At 44.1% G+C, this 20,603-nt stretch overlaps 1 protein-coding gene, 1 long non-coding RNA gene and 1 pseudogene across 4 annotated transcripts; 2 read left to right on the top strand and 1 right to left on the bottom strand.

The window, feature by feature from the left end:
- Positions 1-7: 7 nt before the first annotated feature.
- Positions 8-7,919, top strand: LOC147602014 (uncharacterized; annotated as a pseudogene).
- A 407-nt stretch (positions 7,920-8,326) lies between these two features.
- Positions 8,327-12,798, bottom strand: LOC147602013 (uncharacterized). Of its 3 annotated transcripts, none has more exons than XR_015258812.1 (4): positions 12,672-12,798; positions 11,075-11,170; positions 10,636-10,749; positions 8,327-8,567 (listed from the first exon to the last, which is right to left on the bottom strand). It is a non-coding gene; the product is annotated as an uncharacterized LOC147602013 (long non-coding RNA). The 3 variants fall into 3 exon arrangements; XR_015258811.1 differs by having other exon boundaries at positions 12,708-12,788; XR_015258813.1 differs by lacking the exon at positions 12,672-12,798 and adding an exon at positions 12,230-12,357.
- Positions 12,799-15,664: 2,866 nt separating this feature from the next.
- On the top strand, positions 15,665-19,689 carry LOC147602012 (uncharacterized protein C12orf50 homolog). The gene is made up of 7 exons (XM_086741360.1): positions 15,665-15,718; positions 16,258-16,396; positions 16,794-16,964; positions 18,092-18,169; positions 18,260-18,373; positions 18,896-19,015; positions 19,207-19,689. The coding sequence occupies exons 1-7, from the start codon at positions 15,665-15,667 to the stop codon at positions 19,368-19,370; spliced, it is 840 nt and encodes a 279-aa protein (XP_086597486.1). The 3' UTR covers positions 19,371-19,689.
- Positions 19,690-20,603: the final 914 nt, after the last annotated feature.

Genomic DNA, 20,603 nt, shown 5'->3' with positions numbered 1-20,603 from the left:
AAGGCAAATGGCGGCCGGCGCAGCCCCCCTGCCAGGAGCCCCGCGACTCCCCAGCGAAACGGGGACGCCTCTGCCCAACAGGCCGCAGCGGGGCGTCCCGCCCCAGCCTCATCGTGGGCCTGGGGCAGCTCCGCTTGCCACAGCGTCGCCTCCTGCCGTGCCCTGCCCAGGAGCCCTTGACGCTGCCGTTCCCCTGGCCTGGCCGCCTTTCTTCAGCCTCTCGGCTGCTTCCCAGGGCGCCGCACGCCCGGCCCTGGTGCCTGGATGTCCGGGCGCCAGCCGGGCGGGGCGGCGGCCTCTGCCTCCTTTTGCCTCCTTCTCTTCCCCAGCCTCTCTGCCTCGGTACACGACCTTCCTTCTCTACTTAGGTGAAGTCCTTCCCATAGGAATCACTTGATTCCAGTGACAAAGTCCCAGCTGTCAGGCATGCGGTTGTTTCCTTTGCAGTTTGTCTTTGGGCCATCTGCTCGTGCTTCAGATTCCAACAAGCTGATAAGATCCTAGAGAGACCAGAAGACTTCCCGTGGTTTCAATGTCTTTGTGCTTCATCCCCAGCTTGGGTGGAAGCACCACTGAGCCAGCCTTGTACCATTTGTGCCCAGGGAGTCACTAGCACCTGCTTTGCCTGTGTTGTGGTTTAGCCCAAGTCACCACACAGCTTCTCGCTCACTCTCCCCCTCCCCAGCAGGAGGGGGGAGAGAACTGGGAAGCAAGGAAAACTCGTGGGTTGAGATGAACACACTTTACTAGAATAGCAAAGGAAAACTACAATAATAACAGAATATAAGGATATTAAAATATACAAAATGAACAATGCACTCACTATTTCTCACCACCCGATGTCCCAATGACCAATACAGCCCGTCCCGAGCAGCGATCATTAAAACAAAAAAGAGCAGCAAGCAAAGGAGCAAAAGGGAGCCAGCAAGGTAGAGGGAACAATGCCAGCAAACGAGAGAGAAATGGATACCAGGAAGGCAGATACCCACCTTGGCCAACTCCCACTTAAATACTGAGCATGACATTTATGGCATGGAATACTCTTTTTGGCCAGTTTGGGTCAATTATCCTGCCTCTCTCTCTCCCGGCTTCCTGCACCTGCACATTTGCAAGACTTGGAAAGCAGGACGGTGTCCTTGGTCTTATTCACAACAACTCATATCATCAGAGTGTTTTATCTACATTCTTCACACATGGAATCCAAAACACACCAGCTCCTGAGAGGAACATTAACTCCATCCCTGCTGAAACCAGGACAGCTTGCACACATATCTGACAACGTTCCCCACTGGCAAACCAACGGTGGACAGTACGGGTGTTGTCTGGCAATTCCTCTGTCTAGCCCAGTGGTGGTGGTTTTTTGTTTCTTTCCCCACCACAGTCAACTGTCACATGCACTTCTGGTGCTGCCATAAACCACTAGGTCTCTTTCTGGAATTCTGCTCTCCATCTGCCTCCCTGCTCTTTGGCTTCAGCTGTATCCTTAGGACTCTTTCAGCGAAGGCATCCATCTCTTTGGAGGATCCACTTCCTTTGACGTTTTACTCCCAAGTTCCCAGGTTTTGCACTAACTGTGCTCTGAAGTGTTCATCTCTCAGTCACAGATGTCACAAGTGTTGCCAATCTGGCACCATGTCCTGGGGATAATGGTGTGCCTTATCATTTTCCCCCGTAGCTATTTTTTGTTTGGAGGCAGCTTAAGACCTGAATGGGCACAGAGCTGTGAATTCGGGACACAAGGGTACGCTGTTTGTTCTGCTTTAGCTGTGGCACTGGACATCATGGAAGCAAGAAAAAGCACTGAAGCCTAACAATGTCAGCAGGTAACAGCTAAGAGCGCACTAAGAGGAAGCAGCAAGTTTCCCCATCCAAACAAGGAGGTACAGTGGGAAACACACTGGGCACAAGGATTTTGGTTAAAAAATGTTCCAAGAAAAAGATCTGGCTTTGTGGAATCCAAGAGTTGTTTCCAGGACCGCACTTTGTACAGCAAGAAGTTGGCTATTATTGAAGCCCGACCAAATGGGTTTATTACTTTTTATGTGAAAGAAACACAGGCACAGGAGACTCTTTGAAAGGGTCCCATTTTCCGTACTTTACTCTGAAGCAATGGAGATAAAGGAAGATGTTCAAGCTGGACAGGTGGCTGCATGTGTAGATCAAATATCTCATTTTTGGAAGTGGTGAAAAGAAGAGCCAACGACCATCTGAACTTGTACAGCACATTTCATTTGCGATGCATGTCCATTGATATGTCCATCAAGTGATGAACAGTTTTCTTCCGAGCATCTCATGAAATTTGGCAGTACAGGAAGTAGATGGCTTCACTCCTGTTCTTCTCTAGGAAGAGTTTTACATCATGAAAGCTCCATTGACTTAACTCAAGATAATTTTAGAGTATCTGGAGCTTAAGACAACTTTAATGATAACTTTAAATGATGTAAACTATCAGAACGTGGTCCCACAAAACCTTAGTCGTACGCTTACAGCAGTGCACCATGTACTAATCCATTTAGTCAATTTTTTTGTGTTACAGTTACAATATCTGAAAAGTGTTTTCTCCTGTAGCAGAAGTACATTAACATCTCCTGTTTCTGGGAAACACAACCCCATGGCTGAGGGTCAGCTGCGAATTCCATCACAGCAAACCACGCTACATAAAAGGACTGTTTTTGCCACCTACTAACAGTGAGTCAAAATATTTTCTCAAAAATTGCTACCCCAGCAAGTTCAAGGCAAAGAAAGGAACTGTACTGGCATTTGAATAGAGTTGCCACAGGACTTTTTTAGCACACATGGAATTCCAGTTCATTGTTCTGAACACATTTTTCAGGCTTGAATGTTGCATGCACCCTACTGAAGTACAGCAGCAGTTTGCAAGGCAGTACGGTATCTGAAAAGCAGCATTACCAGTAGGAGTTTTTTCCCTCAGTCCTTTCTAAGAGGAGCTCTTGTCTACCAGGAGTCCTGGTAGACAGCTGGAACCTGAAAGAGGGTGAGAGTCCAGGGCAGGGAACCAAGACAGGTCTCAGAAATCGGGCAGAAGCAGAAGGTGGGGCAATCTTGTGAAACTACTTTAAGTTTGATTTGGGTTAGACTCCTCAGAGCTCATAATCTCCTATTCTGGACAGTGGAAAAGGCTCAATCAAGTTAGTGTGTTGTATCTTCCTTTCTCTTCCATGAGATACAAGAAAGCTAATCTGAAGTAGAGCTGTTAACGTGGGTTTAGTATGATTCATGTGCTGCTCATAGGCAAGCAAGAGATGTGCAAGAACAACAACAGCTGGAAGAAAGGAAAATGCCTGTGCTTCATCTTGCTTCTTTAAAGCTGGAAAAAAAAAACAGCTTCCGTACTTTTACTATCGTGCACGGGCTCCTGAAGGTAACTGTGGTTGCAAAATGATCGTCCTGATCAATACAAAATTACTCGCCACTTTTCAACTCTTTTATTTGCAGTCCACTACATTTCCTGGCCCTCAGAAAATGCTATCCCAGTACTGAGAGAGTTTTGCTGCAAATATTATGGGTAGATACAAATTCCTAGGGAACAGAATATATGTTCTGATTTTTTTTAATGAAGTGTAAATTATTTCTATGAACTTCATATGCTTTAGCAAAGATCTACATTTTGTACTTAGTAAAGAGCTGTGATTTGTAACATTTTGAGAGAAAGAAAGATCTAGAAGCTAAAAAGGAGCAATCCTGTGCTTAGCATTGCTAAATTCTTCTACATTGATGCTATGGGGAATGATGCAGGCCTGCCTGTTATTCAGCATGTTGAAAATATTTTCACAGGTGAGGTCCTAAACTCGTTCACTCCCTTCAGCCCAAGTATTACTAATCACACTTTTCCCTGTGTTGTAAATACGCATCTGTTTTTTCATACTCTCTGTAGCTGCAAGATGCTCTTTTGCCAAGCTCTGCAGAAGATTGTTCCTAAAAGTCACAATCTGTCTACTTAATGATCTTTCAGTATGATAATGAGTTCAAAACTATACCTGTTGGTCTGAACCTCGATTTGATGCTCTCTTCTGTTCTTTTCTGCAGATGCCCCACTGCAAAAGGGTGCCCAAGAAGAGATTCTGCATCCAGCCCACCACGAAGAATCATGGGGAAATTAAGAAAATATTGTAAGAAGACCAATTCACCCTCCACTGATTATAACCCTCAGTGATGATGAAGAGGATGATGAAGAGGATGATGGAGAGGAAGAGAATTGTAAACAGATTTTTTCTTTCTTTTACAAGGAAGCACAATGGGGTTTTTGAACTCTTACAATGTGTTTCATAAATGATTTATCACAATAACCATTACATTTTTAGAAAAGAGGTCTTGACAAGGTTTTGAAAGAGTTTCCAGCTAATCCCTAAAATACTGGAACTGGTAAGCACCAGATGGGAGTGAAGCCACGTTTTCTAACCCCCGGGAAATGCCTAGCTCTGTATTTCAATAGTGCTGTAATTCACATACCTGCCTTTCATGAAATGGAGTTTAAAACATGATCCACAATCCAGATGGCCATGAAATGCTCTTCAAGATTGTTCAGGATTTGGGGATGAAATTCCATGTTTAGGAGGTACTCCTTTTCTGGGAAACAAACTTTTGAGCAGGAGCTGTATGCACTCGTCACTGAAGGTGAGGTCACAGGTTTGTTTAACGAAAGACAGCAGTGTGACTTCAGCTTAAATAAATGGTTCAAGTGATCTCGGAAATTCTGTAGGCAGTCTCATTTCATTACAGAAAGCTATTCTTAAATCTAGCAAAGAGAATCCGTACAAAACTCTTCACTAGTTTAAGTGAATGTCTATGTACTTTTATTTATGTATTTATTAAAATGTAGTTAAAGCATTGACTGCGTGTCACTTAGAGATGAGAGATTGGTACGGAAGGAATGAATTGCACATTCCCAGAGAGGAAAACTAAGAGAACGACCTGTGCTCATGCGTGTGCTCTGCCAATTTCTGTGCTAGTTCTCAGGCATCCCCAAACTGCTTTTCACTTTCCCCCTGCCCTTCAGGTTGGCGAGCAGGGCTGCCTGTTAGTGCTTCCTAACTCGGTTTAGTTCTGAGTAAGCCACGTGAACTTAAGCAATGGAGAGAGTAGGGCTTTGCTAAACTAAATAGCCTGAAGCAAGCAGGATTAGGAGCACTCACTTCACCAGCTGTGCTGGCAAACGTGACAGGATAGTTACCTTGGGCAGAGGTTGTATGGCAAGCCCTCCCTGGTGGCATGTGTAATCAGAAGATTTCCTTTTCAGTGACCAAAGTGGAATTTGTTATGGCATTTGATTATTAAGAATTGTTGAAGGCCTTTGTCTAGATACCTAGTAACCTCTTAAAAATATTTCCTATAGATGTTTCTAACTGGAAGATCTTGAAGAAGAAAGAGCAATAAAGGAAATATGCTCGAAATCCGGTAAATACAACATCAGTCACTCTTTCTCAAATAGCATTGCTGCCAAGAGAGTAAACTTGGGTCTTTTTTTCCCCCTTGCTGTATGTTTAGGAGAGTATTATGGGATTCAGCACCCGTCCCAACACCAGTCAACAGAAACTATAACTTTAAATTGGGAAAAAAAGCTGTTACCCACAGAAACTACTGACAGGCACTTGCAGAAAGGCAATTACGTTTCATCTTCTTGGACAATGTTGATCGCTCTTTAAATTCCTGTTGCAGGGAGAACCTACTACATAGATTTCCCCTCCTCCCTTCTTTTTTAATTTAGTGTTGATAAAAGATAGCATGTTACAAAGAGCATAAAAATATTCGATTAATTTTTCTCCATCTGTCTATCTCGTGTCACGCACGTTGTGACTACCTGCAATGATTGTAGGTGGGAGAGGTAGAAATGGGCTACTAACCCACTGTGTACTTCCCTGAGATACACAACGTAGTATCTCTTCACAATCAAGATTTATGTAGTCTAATTTGAACCATGCTAAGCTTAGGAATGTAGTTTAAATTTCTCAGGTAGACTCTCTGTTGTAAATGAAGAGAGACAGGCCTCTTCTGGGGTGTTTATTGCATCATAAGATAGTGCCAAAGAAAGGTGAGATGAGTCACTTTTAGAGGTGGGAGGAAGAGAACGACAGTGCCCTTCCCTCTGCTTACACGCAAGCAGTTAAAACATTCTTTCTGTTGCCTTTCTAGGGGATGAGAATGCAATTCTTCCCAAATTTAATAACATGAAAAGAGAGGGGGAGAGCTCAGGAGGGAGAGTACGAACAGATCATGTTCCTTCAAGAGATCGCAGAACCTTTGAAAATAGAGGTAATATACTTTAGCATCAGCTTCTCATTTGTGAACATCTTGTGGTAAATAAAATAACTGAATATATGTTGACAGGGCTATCCAGAAAGAACTTTGCTTTAATCTTTCTTCCAGCCTCCAGTCTCCTGCAATAGCTCAAATTTTGAGGAATAGCACAATAGGATTGTTTAAGTATGTTTTTTCACTTTCAGAAATCCGCACTGCAGAGCCCAAAGTAAAACCCAGTTACCAACCAAGGGGACAAAGGAAGGATGATGCGAAATGCTCAAAGCAAATGAGTCAGCTTGACCAAAACAGAAGATTTGGGACCCAAACAGAAAACTATGGTAATACTTGTATTGTTTGTTGGGTACACTGAAAAAATTAAAATTATTTTGTAATTAATAATTTGAATTATTGGAATTAAATTGGAATTAACAGAAAAAAAAGAGTATTAGTAAGATTCATTCTTAAGCAAATTTGACAGCAAATGGTTGGTCATTAGGCAGCATACTCTGATGCAAAATCAACTGCCTGGCCAAAAATGTAAGACTGCCTTGCACCTAGTGCTTTCACAAGTAGAGATAAAAAGGGAGATCGGTTGAGGGTTTTGTTTAATCTAAAAGCAACTGAGGCCTTTGGGAGGATTTTCAACACAGGAACATGCACTTTGTTCAAGTCAAGGATGCCCGTGGCAGAATCACCTCATTTGGAAGATCCTGCGAGCCTGATGGAAGTACTGCAAGGTTACAAATGATCCTTAAAGCGCTACAGAGAAAGTCTATATTTAATACTAGCTTGTATTTCAGAGGTGATGGATGATTCACCCAATGGTTTCATTGATACTTCAGTGTTCTGGTTTTGTTTAGTAAGGTGGAGCCTAAGGTGGTAGCTTCTGTAGGAAACTGCTAGAAGTCGTCCCCTTTGTTCAGTGGACTCAGCCAGGCCTAGGGCAGATCTGCCGCTGGCCAAGGCTGAGCCAACTGGTAGCAGAATGTCCCGTGATAACGCCTCTGCGATAACGTATTTAAGAAGGGGAAAACAGGAAAAAAAGAAAAAAAAAAAAAGAAAAAAAAAAAAAAAAGGAGAAGATGTGAAGCAGCTGAGCAGGGGCAGAGAGGGGTAGGTGCAAGCCTTGTGGGCCTTGCAGGCCTCACCCTCTGGCCTCCTGCCGGGCAGCCGACTGGGCCCGACTCGGCCCAGCCTGGCTGTGAGAAGTGGGGGCAGGTTATCTTGTTCCCTGTCTCATTCTCCTGCTAGTTTTAGAAATAAATGAATAGTTTTCCCCAAGTTGATTCTGTTTTGCCCATGACGGTAACTTTAAGGATTTCTCCCCATCCTTATCTCAAACCTCAACCCATTTTTCCTTATATCATCTCCCCCTATTCTCTTGGAGGGTGGCGGGAGTGAGAGAGAGACTGCGTAGTCTGGTCCCGATCGGGGCTGAACTACGACATTCAGCTAATGTAATATTTAATGCACATATCAAGCTAAAAGAGCCTTCCCCAAAATTATAGCTGAAATGAAGAAACTATGTATATGTTTTTTCTACAGACAAATACACTACAGGATCCTCTAATGCACCAATGGGGAGAAGAAAGCTACATGCCAAAACGTCCTATAACACAACCATTCAGGTAACTGTTTCTACAATTCAGTCTTTTCAGTAACAGTGACATGTCTTTCCTCGCCTAGGAAAGGTAAAATTGCTCTTAGAATTTCCCCAACCAAAACCTGCAAGATTCTAAGCAATGCTGAGGAGTCTGAAAGAGCAGTTCATCATTTTGTTTCTTTGCAGACATGGAATTTTGCCTGTATAGCTACCCTATGATTTTTCATTTTTTTACAATGTTACTGATATGAAAGCAAAATATCTACCTGCCTTTAAAGTGAGGAGCTGCAAGAAGTGGGGTTTGGCTTGTACCACTGGACAAAGCACAGGAGAGACTATTGTGATCTATTTGTCTCTCTCTTATTGACTGCTCACGAAGCATCTGCAATAGCCAAACAATGATAAGCCCAGGTCCAAATTCATAAAAGGACACAGACTACAAAACATTCACAACATACGCTAAGGACCATTTCTACATTTTACATCTGTCTTGAGAGCAGATACTTGAACCTGTGTCTCGTGTCCTTCAGATGAATGGCCAAACCAGTCTGCAGTCTGTGCTTCAGTTCGACATTTCCTTCTTCTCTCCCAGCTCTCTGTGTCTTCAGGCACTTTGCTCTGCACTTGCAGTTCAAAACGTGGACTAGCTGAGCATCCTTGTAGTTCTTGCAAGCGTAGCCTTCTAGCTTGCTCTGAAAGGGCTTCCCTGAAAAGGAAAAGAAGTAAATTTGAAAACTGCTGAGCACTGCCCTTTCTTGGGTGAATCCTGTTACTGCTATATGTTTTATTTTATAGAGGATGGCCAGTAACACTTTTTCTGACTGGTCTCATCGCTTTTTGGAGAATATGAGCTTGCTCCAGGAGATCAGTCCAGAGCGAGTGGCTTAGAAAAGTTCAAATTTCTCATTTCACTTTTTTTTTTTGGTGATTCCAGTCTGAGATGCAAATTCTTTTAAGGCACCACATGAATGCAAAGCACCTAAAGCCACCTTCTGTAATCTCTCACTAGGCTTGCTACCATATTTGGTTTCTCTGTGCAAGTAGCACATGGTTCTCAAACATCTGCTTGGGAAGGTTTGAGAGGAAAAATACTCAAAGAGAACATTTTGACAGACGGGTGAATTATATTAGGATTAAATATTTTTATTTCTGTTGCTTCTACAAGTGTTGAAAGTTTACTTCTTAAAATGTTTATGAAAGACCATATAGTTTTAGTCTAGCAAGATATGCACAAAATATTCTGTATATTTACTTTGACAGCAGAGCCAAGAACAGAGAGACGTGATTAGGAAAGGAGAACGATACACAGCAAAAAAGATGAAGAAAGTACATCAATTTACAAGAAATGTCTGAATCAAAATAAGGAAATTATCAACTGGATAATTATCAACAGCTTCAAAAGCACGAAGATCCACTAAAATAATAAAAATACATGTGTGTTTTCCAGATCACAGATGCATCCCCTATTATATTACTTCTTCCCCTTCTGCCTGCTTGTCTCTGTCATGGGTGCGGGGGAGGGCAAAGAGGAGTCAAAGAAATGGAGGCTATTCAGCATTTCATGCGGTGAGGCCCCAGAGATTGCCTTCCTGTGTTTTCACATATGCGCTGCATGACAGATCCTCCACATTGATTTACACTAACGGTACTTGGAAATAAGTCCTGAGATACCGAGCCAAAGAGCAGAGGCAGAGGGGTACTGAAGGGGAGTTGAGCTTGCCCTGCTATTTCCTATGCATATACATAATCTGCTGCTGAACTGAAAGGGCTGGGGAAAGAAAGGATTTGTTCCATTCGCCTTCTACATGTAAAAACAGGCTAATGTTTTTCCAGACAGTAATTCTAAAAGCACATCTAGTTTAGGTGAATCGTATTAGACAGTAAACAGATTAAGTGACACCACCTGCGTTTCATGAAAAGCTTGCAAAGCTTCCAGCCTGAGATCCTGCATTCCTGCACAAACTGATATTGCTAAATTGAAACCACTACCTCCCCAGCATCCTCTTTTTATTTCCTAAGAAAAAGACAGGCAGAACTAAATATTCACATTTACAGGACCTTCTGAGAAGGCAAGGTCAACATCCAAGACTCTTCACTTGGTTTAAGAACACACATACAAAAGACACTTTGGGGTTGTTTATGACACATTTTGCTTCCTCTGGACAAGAGCAACGTCTTCACAGGTTGGTATCCTTGTTGTTGCTGTTCATGCATAACGAAAGCTTATTAACCAATTCCAGCGGTAAGGATAGGATGTGCTTCCAACATCTTCACAACTCCCTCTGCCCCCCAGGACAATCAGCAGAGCAGATTTTGAAGATTTTGTTGCCTTACAGGAACATGCACCAAGGACAACGTACTCTGACATGACCCACGGAGATTCTATTGTCTTTACACAATTATTCCTCTTCTTAAATTCACGTGTGTTCTGACTGATCACAGCAGAGTCGCTTCCCAGGTTTTCATTGCAGTATGCATTTTAGCCTGCCAGATTGATATTGCTCTTGGCAATGACAGAGCATGTAAAATCCAGCAGGACTTGACCTCTCAAAGCCAAATTTGCCAACTGGGCAAACACAGGACAGAACTGTACCAACATTTGGTACAAACGAACATTTGGTTTCTGGATTTTAAAAGGCATTATTTCAAAATCCCTGAGATGCTACACACAAACGCTACTCAAAAGCCAAGGAACAGCAGTGCCTAAGATCTATTCTAATAGACTAGAAACCACTTTTTATGAGGGTACATAATGGAAAAAGGTTTTAGCTTACCAGATCTTATCATTCACCTCTCAAGAATTTGATATGTGATTCTCATCTGCGCTGCTTTAGAGAAAATCCATCTCTTAACTCCCATGTAAACTCCAGTAACAAAGAGCTCATGTCCTGAAAAGAAAGTTTCCCGATTTTTTTTAATATATATACACACATATATATATCTCTACAAAGATGTAATTGTGCACTCTTCTGCTGCCGCTAAAAGTACTATTTTCCATGTTATATGCCACGTCAACCTTGGGCTTACCTACTGCAGTTCTCTTGCTATTCCCTTCCCCCATCAATTCTAGTTTAAAGCTCTCTCAAATGACCATTAAGAGTGATATTAAAGGAACTGGAGCTGGAACACTGACATCTCCTTTGTTTGACTAGAGGTGTTTTTCCCATTGGATAACTCACATTGCCAAATATAAGGAAAGAAATCTCCACTAACCTTTGCCATCTTCCAATGAATATACGAATCCTTTAAATCTTTTATCAGCTTCTTTCTTGGGTTTTCGATCCAGCCTGGCCCACAGATAGGGTTGCCCTAGAATTTCCAGAGGGACAAAACCAGCAGTTTACTGAGGTAACCACACCCTACTAAAATCAACTACACAAAAACACAAGACAGGAATTCCCAGTTGTCACTAGTGACATTTTCTATCCAAAGACACCATTACATTCCTAAATTAACTCCTGTATAGGAATCTAAGAATCTCCTTGTAGAGCTTTGCCTGTCATACTAGGTTACCTTACAATTTCAGGTTAATACAAGAACCCCAGTCAGACAATGAAGCACAGTCTCCTCACTTCCTCCCAACCTCCACACTTCTTTTAATCCTTCCCATGGAAATCAGACACCCCTTATTATACCATGTCCAGTGTGCAAGGAAGACTCACTAATGGGAAATTTGAAAATGGGGCTAATGCCTTGACTGGCGTGTTCTCTTAAACCACAGAGTACTTCAGAGAGTAAAATCTGTAACAGCTTTACAAACACGTTCCATGTAGACGGCAACTATTACTTTCTGGCCAAGCTATTTAATAGGACTTGAAGCCACAACACCTCTAATCCAATCAATCATACAAGAAAAGTGAAAACTAAGTAACACAAGGCTTCTAGCATGCACGGGAAATCTGCCTATGGAACTTTCCTATTCCCTTTACAGGGAGTTCCATAATAGCAGGTTCCATCCACCTTTTCAGCAGGAATTGCATTGCAAACATCCGCCTTTAACGCCTTTCCAGTTATCGTTTCAGTTGCCAAAACTTTAAATGGCTGAAAAGGAGACAGGTACTTTAAACTCGGTTATGTAACTGCCTTGTTCTCATAAGGATTCTTGCTCCTTCCTGCTGGCCTCCCTAAGTCCAGTATTATATAGCGATATAGGAATAGCGAGCAGGAAGGAGCAGCATTTCTTATCCCGTAGAAATACACTCTTCCTTCTTCAAGCCATGACAGTTTGAAAAATGCTCTAAGACAGTGATTCATCACCAACTGCTGCTCCAAGTCATCAGTTTGGAGCTGGAAGTCAACAGCACTGTGCTAGTGCAACACCCAGAGCAGGGGAGTGCAAGGTGGCAAAGGCATCCTGCTGCTCAGTACCTGGTACGGCACAGGGCTGTTTGAGATTTTAGTCATCGTACTCGGAGCCATCACGCACAGCCCAGATCAGGAGTCTCCGAAGATCATCAGAGTTTTGCGGGTAGATGCACTCATCAGGAAAAGAGCAGGACAGAGCTGAAACCGCTCCCAAACGGCCTTTCTTTGCCGCCTTTCAGCGGGAGCCCCACGGGAACCTCCCCCCTGCATTTCGCTCGGCACCTGCCGCGAAAGCTCTCGCCGATCGGCTGTCCCTCGCCCCGCAGCCGGGCCGCGCCGCCCGGCTCTGACACGGTCGCTGCTGCTGCTGCCTGTTCCCCCCGCTCCGTGGCCCAGCGATTCCCCCTCGGCCCGGCCGCGGCCTGCGGCCCCGGCGCGGGGACTGCGGCCCCGGCTGCCTCCCTCCGCCCGTCGCTGCCGCTCGGCCCCGGGCCCCCCCAGCCACCTGGCGCTCCCGCTTGGCCGACGGCTCCTCCTTCACCTCGGTCACGAACAGACACGGCACCTTCCGCCGCACCGCGCCCCGCCGCCTCATGGCCCCGGCCTCCCGCTCCCACCGCCGGCCCCGCTCCGAGCCCGCCCTGCGCCTGCGCCGCCCCGAGCCCGCCATGGCACGGGGCGCTGGCTCTGCTGCTCCCCACCGCCCTGCCCGGCCCCACCACCGGCCTGCGGCGGCGGCGCCGCCTCCTGCCCTGCCCTGCCCTGCCCAGGAGCCTTTGGCGCTGCCGTTCCCCTGGCCTGGCCGCCTTTCCTCAGCCTCTCGGCTGCTTCCCAGGGGGCCGCACCCCTGGCCTGACGCCTGGATACCCGGGCCCCAGCCGGGGGGGGGGGGGGGGCCCTCTGCCTCCTTCTCTTCCGCGGCCTCTCTGCCTTGGGACACAACCTGGCAGCTTCTGCTGCCCGGGCCTGGCCTGGATGCCAGCTGCCCACCACAGCTGGTCCATTGCTCCCCTCCTCACCTGGGCTGGGAAGACAAAATGCCACCGTTGCCTCATGGGTCCACACAAGGGCAGCGAGAGATCCCTCACCCGTTCTCCTCATGGACAAAACAGCTTCGGCTCGGGGAAATCCATATAATCATAGAATAATTTGAGTGGGAAGGGACCTGTAAAGGTCATCTAGTCCAACCCTGCAAGAAGCAGGGACATCTTCAACTGGATCATAGAATCATAGAATGGTTAGGGTTGGAAGGGACCTTCAAAGGTCATCTAGTCCAACGCCCCTGCAAGGAGCACGGACATCCCCAACCAGATCAGGTTGCTTAGACCCCATCCAACCTGGCCTTGAATGTTTCCAGGGATGGAGCATTCACCACCCCTCCTGGCCACCTGTTCCAGTGTTCCACCACCCTCACTGTGAAAAAATGTTTCCTTACGTCCAGACTGAATCAGCTTCCCTCTATTTTAAAACCATTACCTGTCATCCTATCACAACAGGCCCTGCTGACGAATAGCACCTGGTACCAATCCAATCCCAGTAGCATCATGAGAAACAAACCCAAGTCTTCAAACACCTTTGCCCAACTCCTCTCTTCTTCCAGGCATCAACTTCACTCCCCATTTCTCCACCTTCTCCCCATCCCCAAGTGGCATAGGGGACAGGGGGTGGTGGTGACATCATCGCACCTTCTCTCTGTCGCTCCTTCCTCCTGACACCCTTCCCCTGCTCCAGCGTGGGCTTCTCCATGGACTGCTGGTGGATCTCTGCTCTTCCATGGGTCTCCATGGGCTGCAGAGGGAGAGCCTGCCTCACCACGGTCTGCACCACGGGCTCCAGGGGAATCTCTGCTATGGCTCCTGGAGCACCTCTTCCCCCTCCTCCTTCACCAACTTTGCAGAGTTCTTTCTCTCACACATTCTCACCCCTTTCTCTGGCTGCTCTTCCCAAGCAGCAACTCTGGGAGCCTTCCCACATGGTTTCTCTGCTCACAGCTCTCGCCACTACTCCCCACCTTCATCCCGGGGCGCTGTTTCCTCTCTCCTTCCATGAAGTCCTTCCCATAGAAATCACTTGATTCCAGTGGCAAAGTCCCAGCTGTCAGGGATGTGGTGGTTTCCTTTGCAGTTTGTCTTTGGGCCATCTGCTCATGCTTCAGTAACCAACAAGCTGATAAGCTCCTAGAGGGAGCAGAAGACTTCCCATGCTTTCAATGTCTTTGTGCTTCTTTCCCAGCTTGGGTGGAAGCACCACTGAGCCAGCCTCATACCATTTTTTGGGCCCATGGAGTCACTAGCACCTGCTTCACCTGTAGACATCTGTCACCCTTCTCCACTGGCAGACCAAAGGCGTACACACAGGGTGTGCTCTGGTGATTCAGCTGTCTAGCCCAGTGGTGGTGGTTTTTTGTTTCTTTCCCCAAGGAAACACCAGTCACATTCACTTCTGGTGCTGCCATGAACCACTAGGTCTCTTTCTGGAATTCTGCTCTCCATCTGCCTCCCTGCTCTTTGGCTTCAGCTGTATCCTTAGGACTCTTTCAGCGAAGGCATCCATCTCTTTGGAGGATCCGCTTCCTTTGACGTTTTACTCCCAAGTTTCCAGGTTTTGCTCCACCTGTGCTCTGAAGTCACTGATGCCACGCAGTGTTGCCAATTTGGCACCATGTCCTGGGGATAATGGTGTGCCTTACCATTTTCCAGGAGGGAAACTTCATTTTCCCCTGTAGCTCTTTTTGTTTGGAGGCAGCCTAGGACCTGAATGGGCACAGAGCTGTGAATTCGGGACACAAGGGTACGCTGTTTGTTCTGCTTTAGCTGTGGCACTGGACATCATGGAAGCAAGAAAAAGCACTGAAGCCCAACAATGTCAGCAGGTAACAGCTAAGAGTGCACTAAGAGGAAGCAGCAAGTTTCCCCATCCAAACAAGGAAGTACAGTGGGAAACACACTGGGCACAAGGATTTTGGTTAAAAAATGTTCCAAGAAAAAGATCTGGCTTTGTGGAATCCAAGAGTTGTTTCCAGGACCGCACTTTGTACAGCAAGAAGTTGGCTATTATTGAAGCCCGACCAAATGGGTTTATTACTTTTTATGTGAAAGAAACACAGGCACAGGAGACTCTTTGAAAGGGTCCCATTTTCCGTACTTTGAAGCAATGGAGATAAAGGAAGATGTTCAAGCTGGACAGGTCCATAGCACCAGGACGGTGATGACACACACTGGAGGATCCATTGGCAACCATGGAACTGTAACATTCTATACCGACTACCAGCTGCGTTGGATGAACAAGCCTGGAGAACGTCTCATCTCCTTCCTTGGAGTGCATTTTGTCTCAGGTGGGCTGTCAATTGGAGTTTTTTTCCTCTGAAGGTCCAGTTTTTGAAAGCAAGCTACTGCTTTCCAGATAAGATTACAGTTTGCCTGAATGTTGATAGTTTTAACATGTTCATGTATGTTCTGCCAGCGTTAAGAGACTGGAGGAGCAGCCCAAGAGGGGAAAATGGCCGCAGTGCGGAATGACAGCTACTCACATCCCTCGTCGCCCTTTGCACAGGTAAATGCTGTAGATTTTACAATGGTTTGTATCCTTGACTTTCTTGCTATACCCGTGCTGAAAGGCAGGTTTGTTATGTCAAGTTAGAGGTTGAGATGTCAGCCTGTCTGGGTCGTGGCTGTGTCTGTAGATCAAGTATCTGATTTTTAGAAGCCGTGAGAAGAAGAGCTAATGACCATCTGAACTTGTACACTTGTAGAGCACATTCCATTTGAGATGCACGTCCAGTGATATGTCCATCAAGTGACGAACAGATTTGTTGTCTTCCCAGCATCTCATGAAAAGTCCAGCAATACATGAAGTAGATGGCTTTACTCCTGTTCTTCTCTAGGAAGAGTTTTACATCATGAAAGCTCCATTGACTTAACTCAAGATAACTTTAGAGTATCTGGAACTTAAGATAAGTTTAACGATAACTTTAAATGTTGTAAACTATCAGAACGTGGTCCCACAAAACCTTAGTCATATGTTCACAGCAGTGCACCATGTACTAATCCATTTAGTCAATTTTTTGTGTTACGATTACTATATATAAAAAGTGTTTTCTCTTGCAGCAAAACTACATGAACATTTCCTGTTTCTGGGAAACACAACCCCGTGGTTGTCTGAGGGTCCGCTGTGCATTCCATCACAGCAAACCACGCTACATAAATGGACTGTTTTTGCCCCCTACTAACAGTGAGTCAAAATATTTTCTCAACAATTTCTTCCTTAGAGTAAGTAAAGACATGAAAATATCCTTCTAGTGCTTACTTCCACTGCTTAGGTAATATAGAGTAAGATCAAGACAGGTACCATCACAAAACTCCTAAGGAAGAGTGTATTTGTTCTGATTTTCTTCTAATGAAGTATAAATTATTTCTGTGAACTTCATACGCTTTCTCAAAGACCTACATTTTGTACTATAGTTAAGAGTTGGGATTTGGAAAATTTTGAGAGAAAGAAAGGAGCAAAAGATTGCTTCTAAAAGGCACAATCTGTCTATTTAATGATTCCTTTGGTATGAGAAAGAGTTCAAAACTATACCTGTTGATCTGAACCTGGATTTGATGCTCTCTTCTGTTCTTTTCTGCAGATGCCCCACTGCAAAAGGGTGCCCAAGAAGAGATTCTGCATCCAGCCCACCACGAAGAATCATGCAGAAACATGGAGAACAGTTTTAGAACACCAATTCATCCTCCACTGATTATAACCCTCAGTGATGATGAAGAGGATGATGAAGAGGATGATGGAGAGGAAGAGAATTGTAAACAGATTTTTTCTTTCTTTTACAAGGAAGCACAATGGGGTTTTTGAACTCTTACAATGTGTTTCATAAATGATTTATCACAATAACCATTACATTTTTAGAAAAGAGGTCTTGACAAGGTTTTGAAAGAGTTTCCAGCCAATCCCTAAAATACTGGAACTGGTAAGCACCAGATGGGAGTGAAGCCACATTTTCTAACCCCCGGGAAATGCCTAGCTCTGTATTTCAATAGTGCTGTAATTCACATACCTGCCTTTCATGAAATGGAGTTTAAAACATGATCCACAATCCAGATGGCCATGAAATGCTCTTCAAGATTGTTCAGGATTTGGGGATGAAATTCCATGTTTAGGAGGTACTCCTTTTCTGGGAAACAAACTTTTGAGCAGGAGCTGTATGCACTCGTCACTGAAGGTGAGGTCACAGGTTTGTTTAACGAAAGACAGCAGTGTGACTTCAGCTTAAATAAATGGTTCAAGTGATCTCGGAAATTCTGTAGGCAGTCTCATTTCATTACAGAAAGCTATTCTTAAATCTAGCAAAGAGAATCCGTACAAAACTCTTCACTAGTTTAAGTGAATGTCTATGTACTTTTATTTATGTATTTATTAAAATGTAGTTAAAGCATTGACTGCGTGTCACTTAGAGATGAGAGATTGGTACGGAATTGCACATTCCCAGAGAGGGAAACTAAGAGAACGACCTGCGCTCATGCATGTGCTCTGCCAATTTCTGTGCTAGTTCTCAGGCATCCCCAAACTGCTTTTCACTTTCCCCCTGCCCTTCAGGTTGGCGAGCAGGGCTGCCTGTTAGTGCTTCCTAACTCGGTTTAGTTCTGAGTAAGCCACGTGAACTTAAGCAATGGAGAGAGTAGGGCTTTGCTAAACTAAATAGCCTGAAGCAAGCAGGATTAGGAGCACTCACTTCACCAGCTCTGCTGGCAAACGTGACAGGATAGTTACCTTGGGCAGAGGTTGTATGGCAAGCCCTCCCTGGTGGCACGTGTAATCAGAAGATTTCCTTTTCAGTGACCAAAATGGAATTTGTTATGGCATTTGATTATTAAGAATTGTTGAAGGCCTTTGTCTAGATACCTAGTAACCTCTTAAAAATATTTCCTATAGATGTTTCTAACTGGGTGCCTAGGACTGCGGAAGATCTTGAAGAAGAAAGAGCAATAAAGGAAATATGCTCGAAATCCGGTAAATACAACATCAGTCACTCTTTCTCAAATAGCATTGCTGCCAAGAGAGTAAACTTGGGTCTTTTTTTCCCCCTTGCTGTATGTTTAGGAGAGTATTATGGGATTCAGCACCCGTCCCAACACCAGTCAACAGAAACTGTGTCTTCAGGTCAGGAAAAACAGCTGTTACCCACAGAAGCTACTGACTGGGACTTGGAGAAAGGCAAGTACTTTTCATCTTCTTGGACAACTTTGACCACTTTTTAAATTACTGTTACAGGGAGAACTTACTACATAGTTTGCCCCTCCTCCCTTCTTTTTTAATTTAGTGTTGATAGCATGTTACGAAGAGCATAAAAATATTCGATTAATTTTTCTCCATCTGTCTATCTCGTGTCACGCACGTTGTGACTACCTGCAATGATTGTAGGTGGGAGAGGTAGAAATGGGCTACTAACCCACTGTGTACTTCCCTGAGATACACAACGTATCTCTTCACAATCAAGATTTATGTAGTCTAATTTGAACCATGCTAAGCTTAGGAATGTAGTTTAAATTTCTCAGGTAGACTCTCTGTTGTAAATGAAGAGAGACAGGCGCTCTTCTGGGGTGTTTATTGCATCGTAAGATAGTGCCAAAGAAAGGTGAGATGAGTCACTTTTAGAGGTGGGAGGAAGAGAACGACAGTGCCCTTCCCTCTGCTTACACGCAAGCAGTTAAAACATTCTTTCTGTTGCTTTTCTAGGGGATGAGAATGCAATTCTTCCCAAATTTAATAACATGAAAAGAGAGGGGGAGAGCTCAGGAGGGAGAGTACGAACAGATCATGTTCCTTCAAGAGATCGCAGAACCTTTGAAAATAGAGGTAATATACTTTAGCATCAGCTTCTCATTTGTGAACATCTTGTGGTAAATAAAATAACTGAATATATGTTGACAGGGCTATCCAGAAAGAACTTTGCTTTAATCTTTCTTCCAGCCTCCAGTCTCCTGCAATAGCTCAAATTTTGAGGAATAGCACAATAGGATTGTTTAAGTATGTTTTTTCACTTTCAGAAATCCGCACTGCAGAGCCCAAAGTAAAACCCAGTTACCAACCAAGGGGACAAAGGAAGGATGATGCGAAATGCTCAAAGCAAATGAGTCAGCTTGACCAAAACAGAAGATTTGGGACCCAAACAGAAAACTATGGTAATACTTACATGTTGTGTGTACACTGAAAATCTAAAACTGTTTTGCAATTAATAACTTGAAATATTCGAATTAAATTGGAATTAACAGAAAAAAAAGAGTATTAGTAAGATTCATTCTTAAGCAAATTTGACAGCAAATGGTTGGTCATTAGGCAGCATACTCTGATGCAAAATCAACTGCCTGGCCAAAAATGTAAGACTGCCTTGCACCTAGTGCTTTCACAAGTAGAGATAAAAAGGGAGATCGGTTGAGGGTTTTGTTTAATCTAAAAGCAACTGAGGCCTTTGGGAGGATTTTCAACACAGGAACATGCACTTTGTTCAAGTCAAGGATGCCCGTGGCAGAATCACCTCATTTGGAAGATTCTGCAAGCCTGATGGAAGTACTGCAAGGTTACAAATGATCCTTAAAGCGCTACAGAGAAAGTCTATATTTAATACTAGCTTGTATTTCAGAGGTGATGGATGATTCACCCAATGGTTTCATTGATACTTCAGCTAATGTAATATTTAATGCACATATCAAGCTAAGAGAGCCTTTCCTGATATTGTAGCTGAAATGAAGAAACAATCTATGTGTTTTTTTTCTACAGACAAATACACTACAGGATTTTATAATGCATCAACAGGGAGGAGAAGAAAGCCACATACTAAAACGTTCTATAACACAACTATTCAGGTATCTGTTTGATAGAAATGTTTACAATTCAGTCTTTTTAGTAACAGTGACATGTCTTCCCCCACCTAGGAAAGGTAAAATTGCTCTTAAAACTTCCTCAATCAAACCCCACAAGATTCTAAGCAATGCTGAGGAGTCTGAAAGAGCAGTTCATAGTTTTGTTTCTTTGCACACATGTAATTTTGCCTGTATAGCTAACCCTCAAGTTCTCATTTTTAACTAACTCATGTTTACCCATTTTTTACACTATCACTAATGTGAAAGCAAACTATGTATCTGCCTCTAAAGTGAGGAGCTACAAGAAGTGAGATTTGGCTTGTACCACCGGACAAAGCACAGGAGAGACTCTAGGAATGTGATCTATTTGTCTCTCTCTTTGATTGCTCGTGAAGCATCTGCAATAGCCAAACGATGATCAGCCCAGGTCCAAATTAATAAAAAAGACTCAGACTACAAAACATTCACAAGATACCCTAAGGACCATTACTGTATTTTACAGCTGTCATGAGAGCAGATATTCGAAACTCTATCTCGTGTGATAAAAGAAATAAAGACAGAAATGTTGCGATTTATTTTTTGTG

Source organism: Chlamydotis macqueenii, chromosome 1 (assembly GCF_036417535.1).
Source record: "Chlamydotis macqueenii isolate bChlMac1 chromosome 1, bChlMac1.mat, whole genome shotgun sequence".
Lineage (NCBI taxonomy): Eukaryota > Metazoa > Chordata > Aves > Otidiformes > Otididae > Chlamydotis > Chlamydotis macqueenii.
This window is presented reverse-complemented; position numbering and strand designations above follow the sequence as displayed.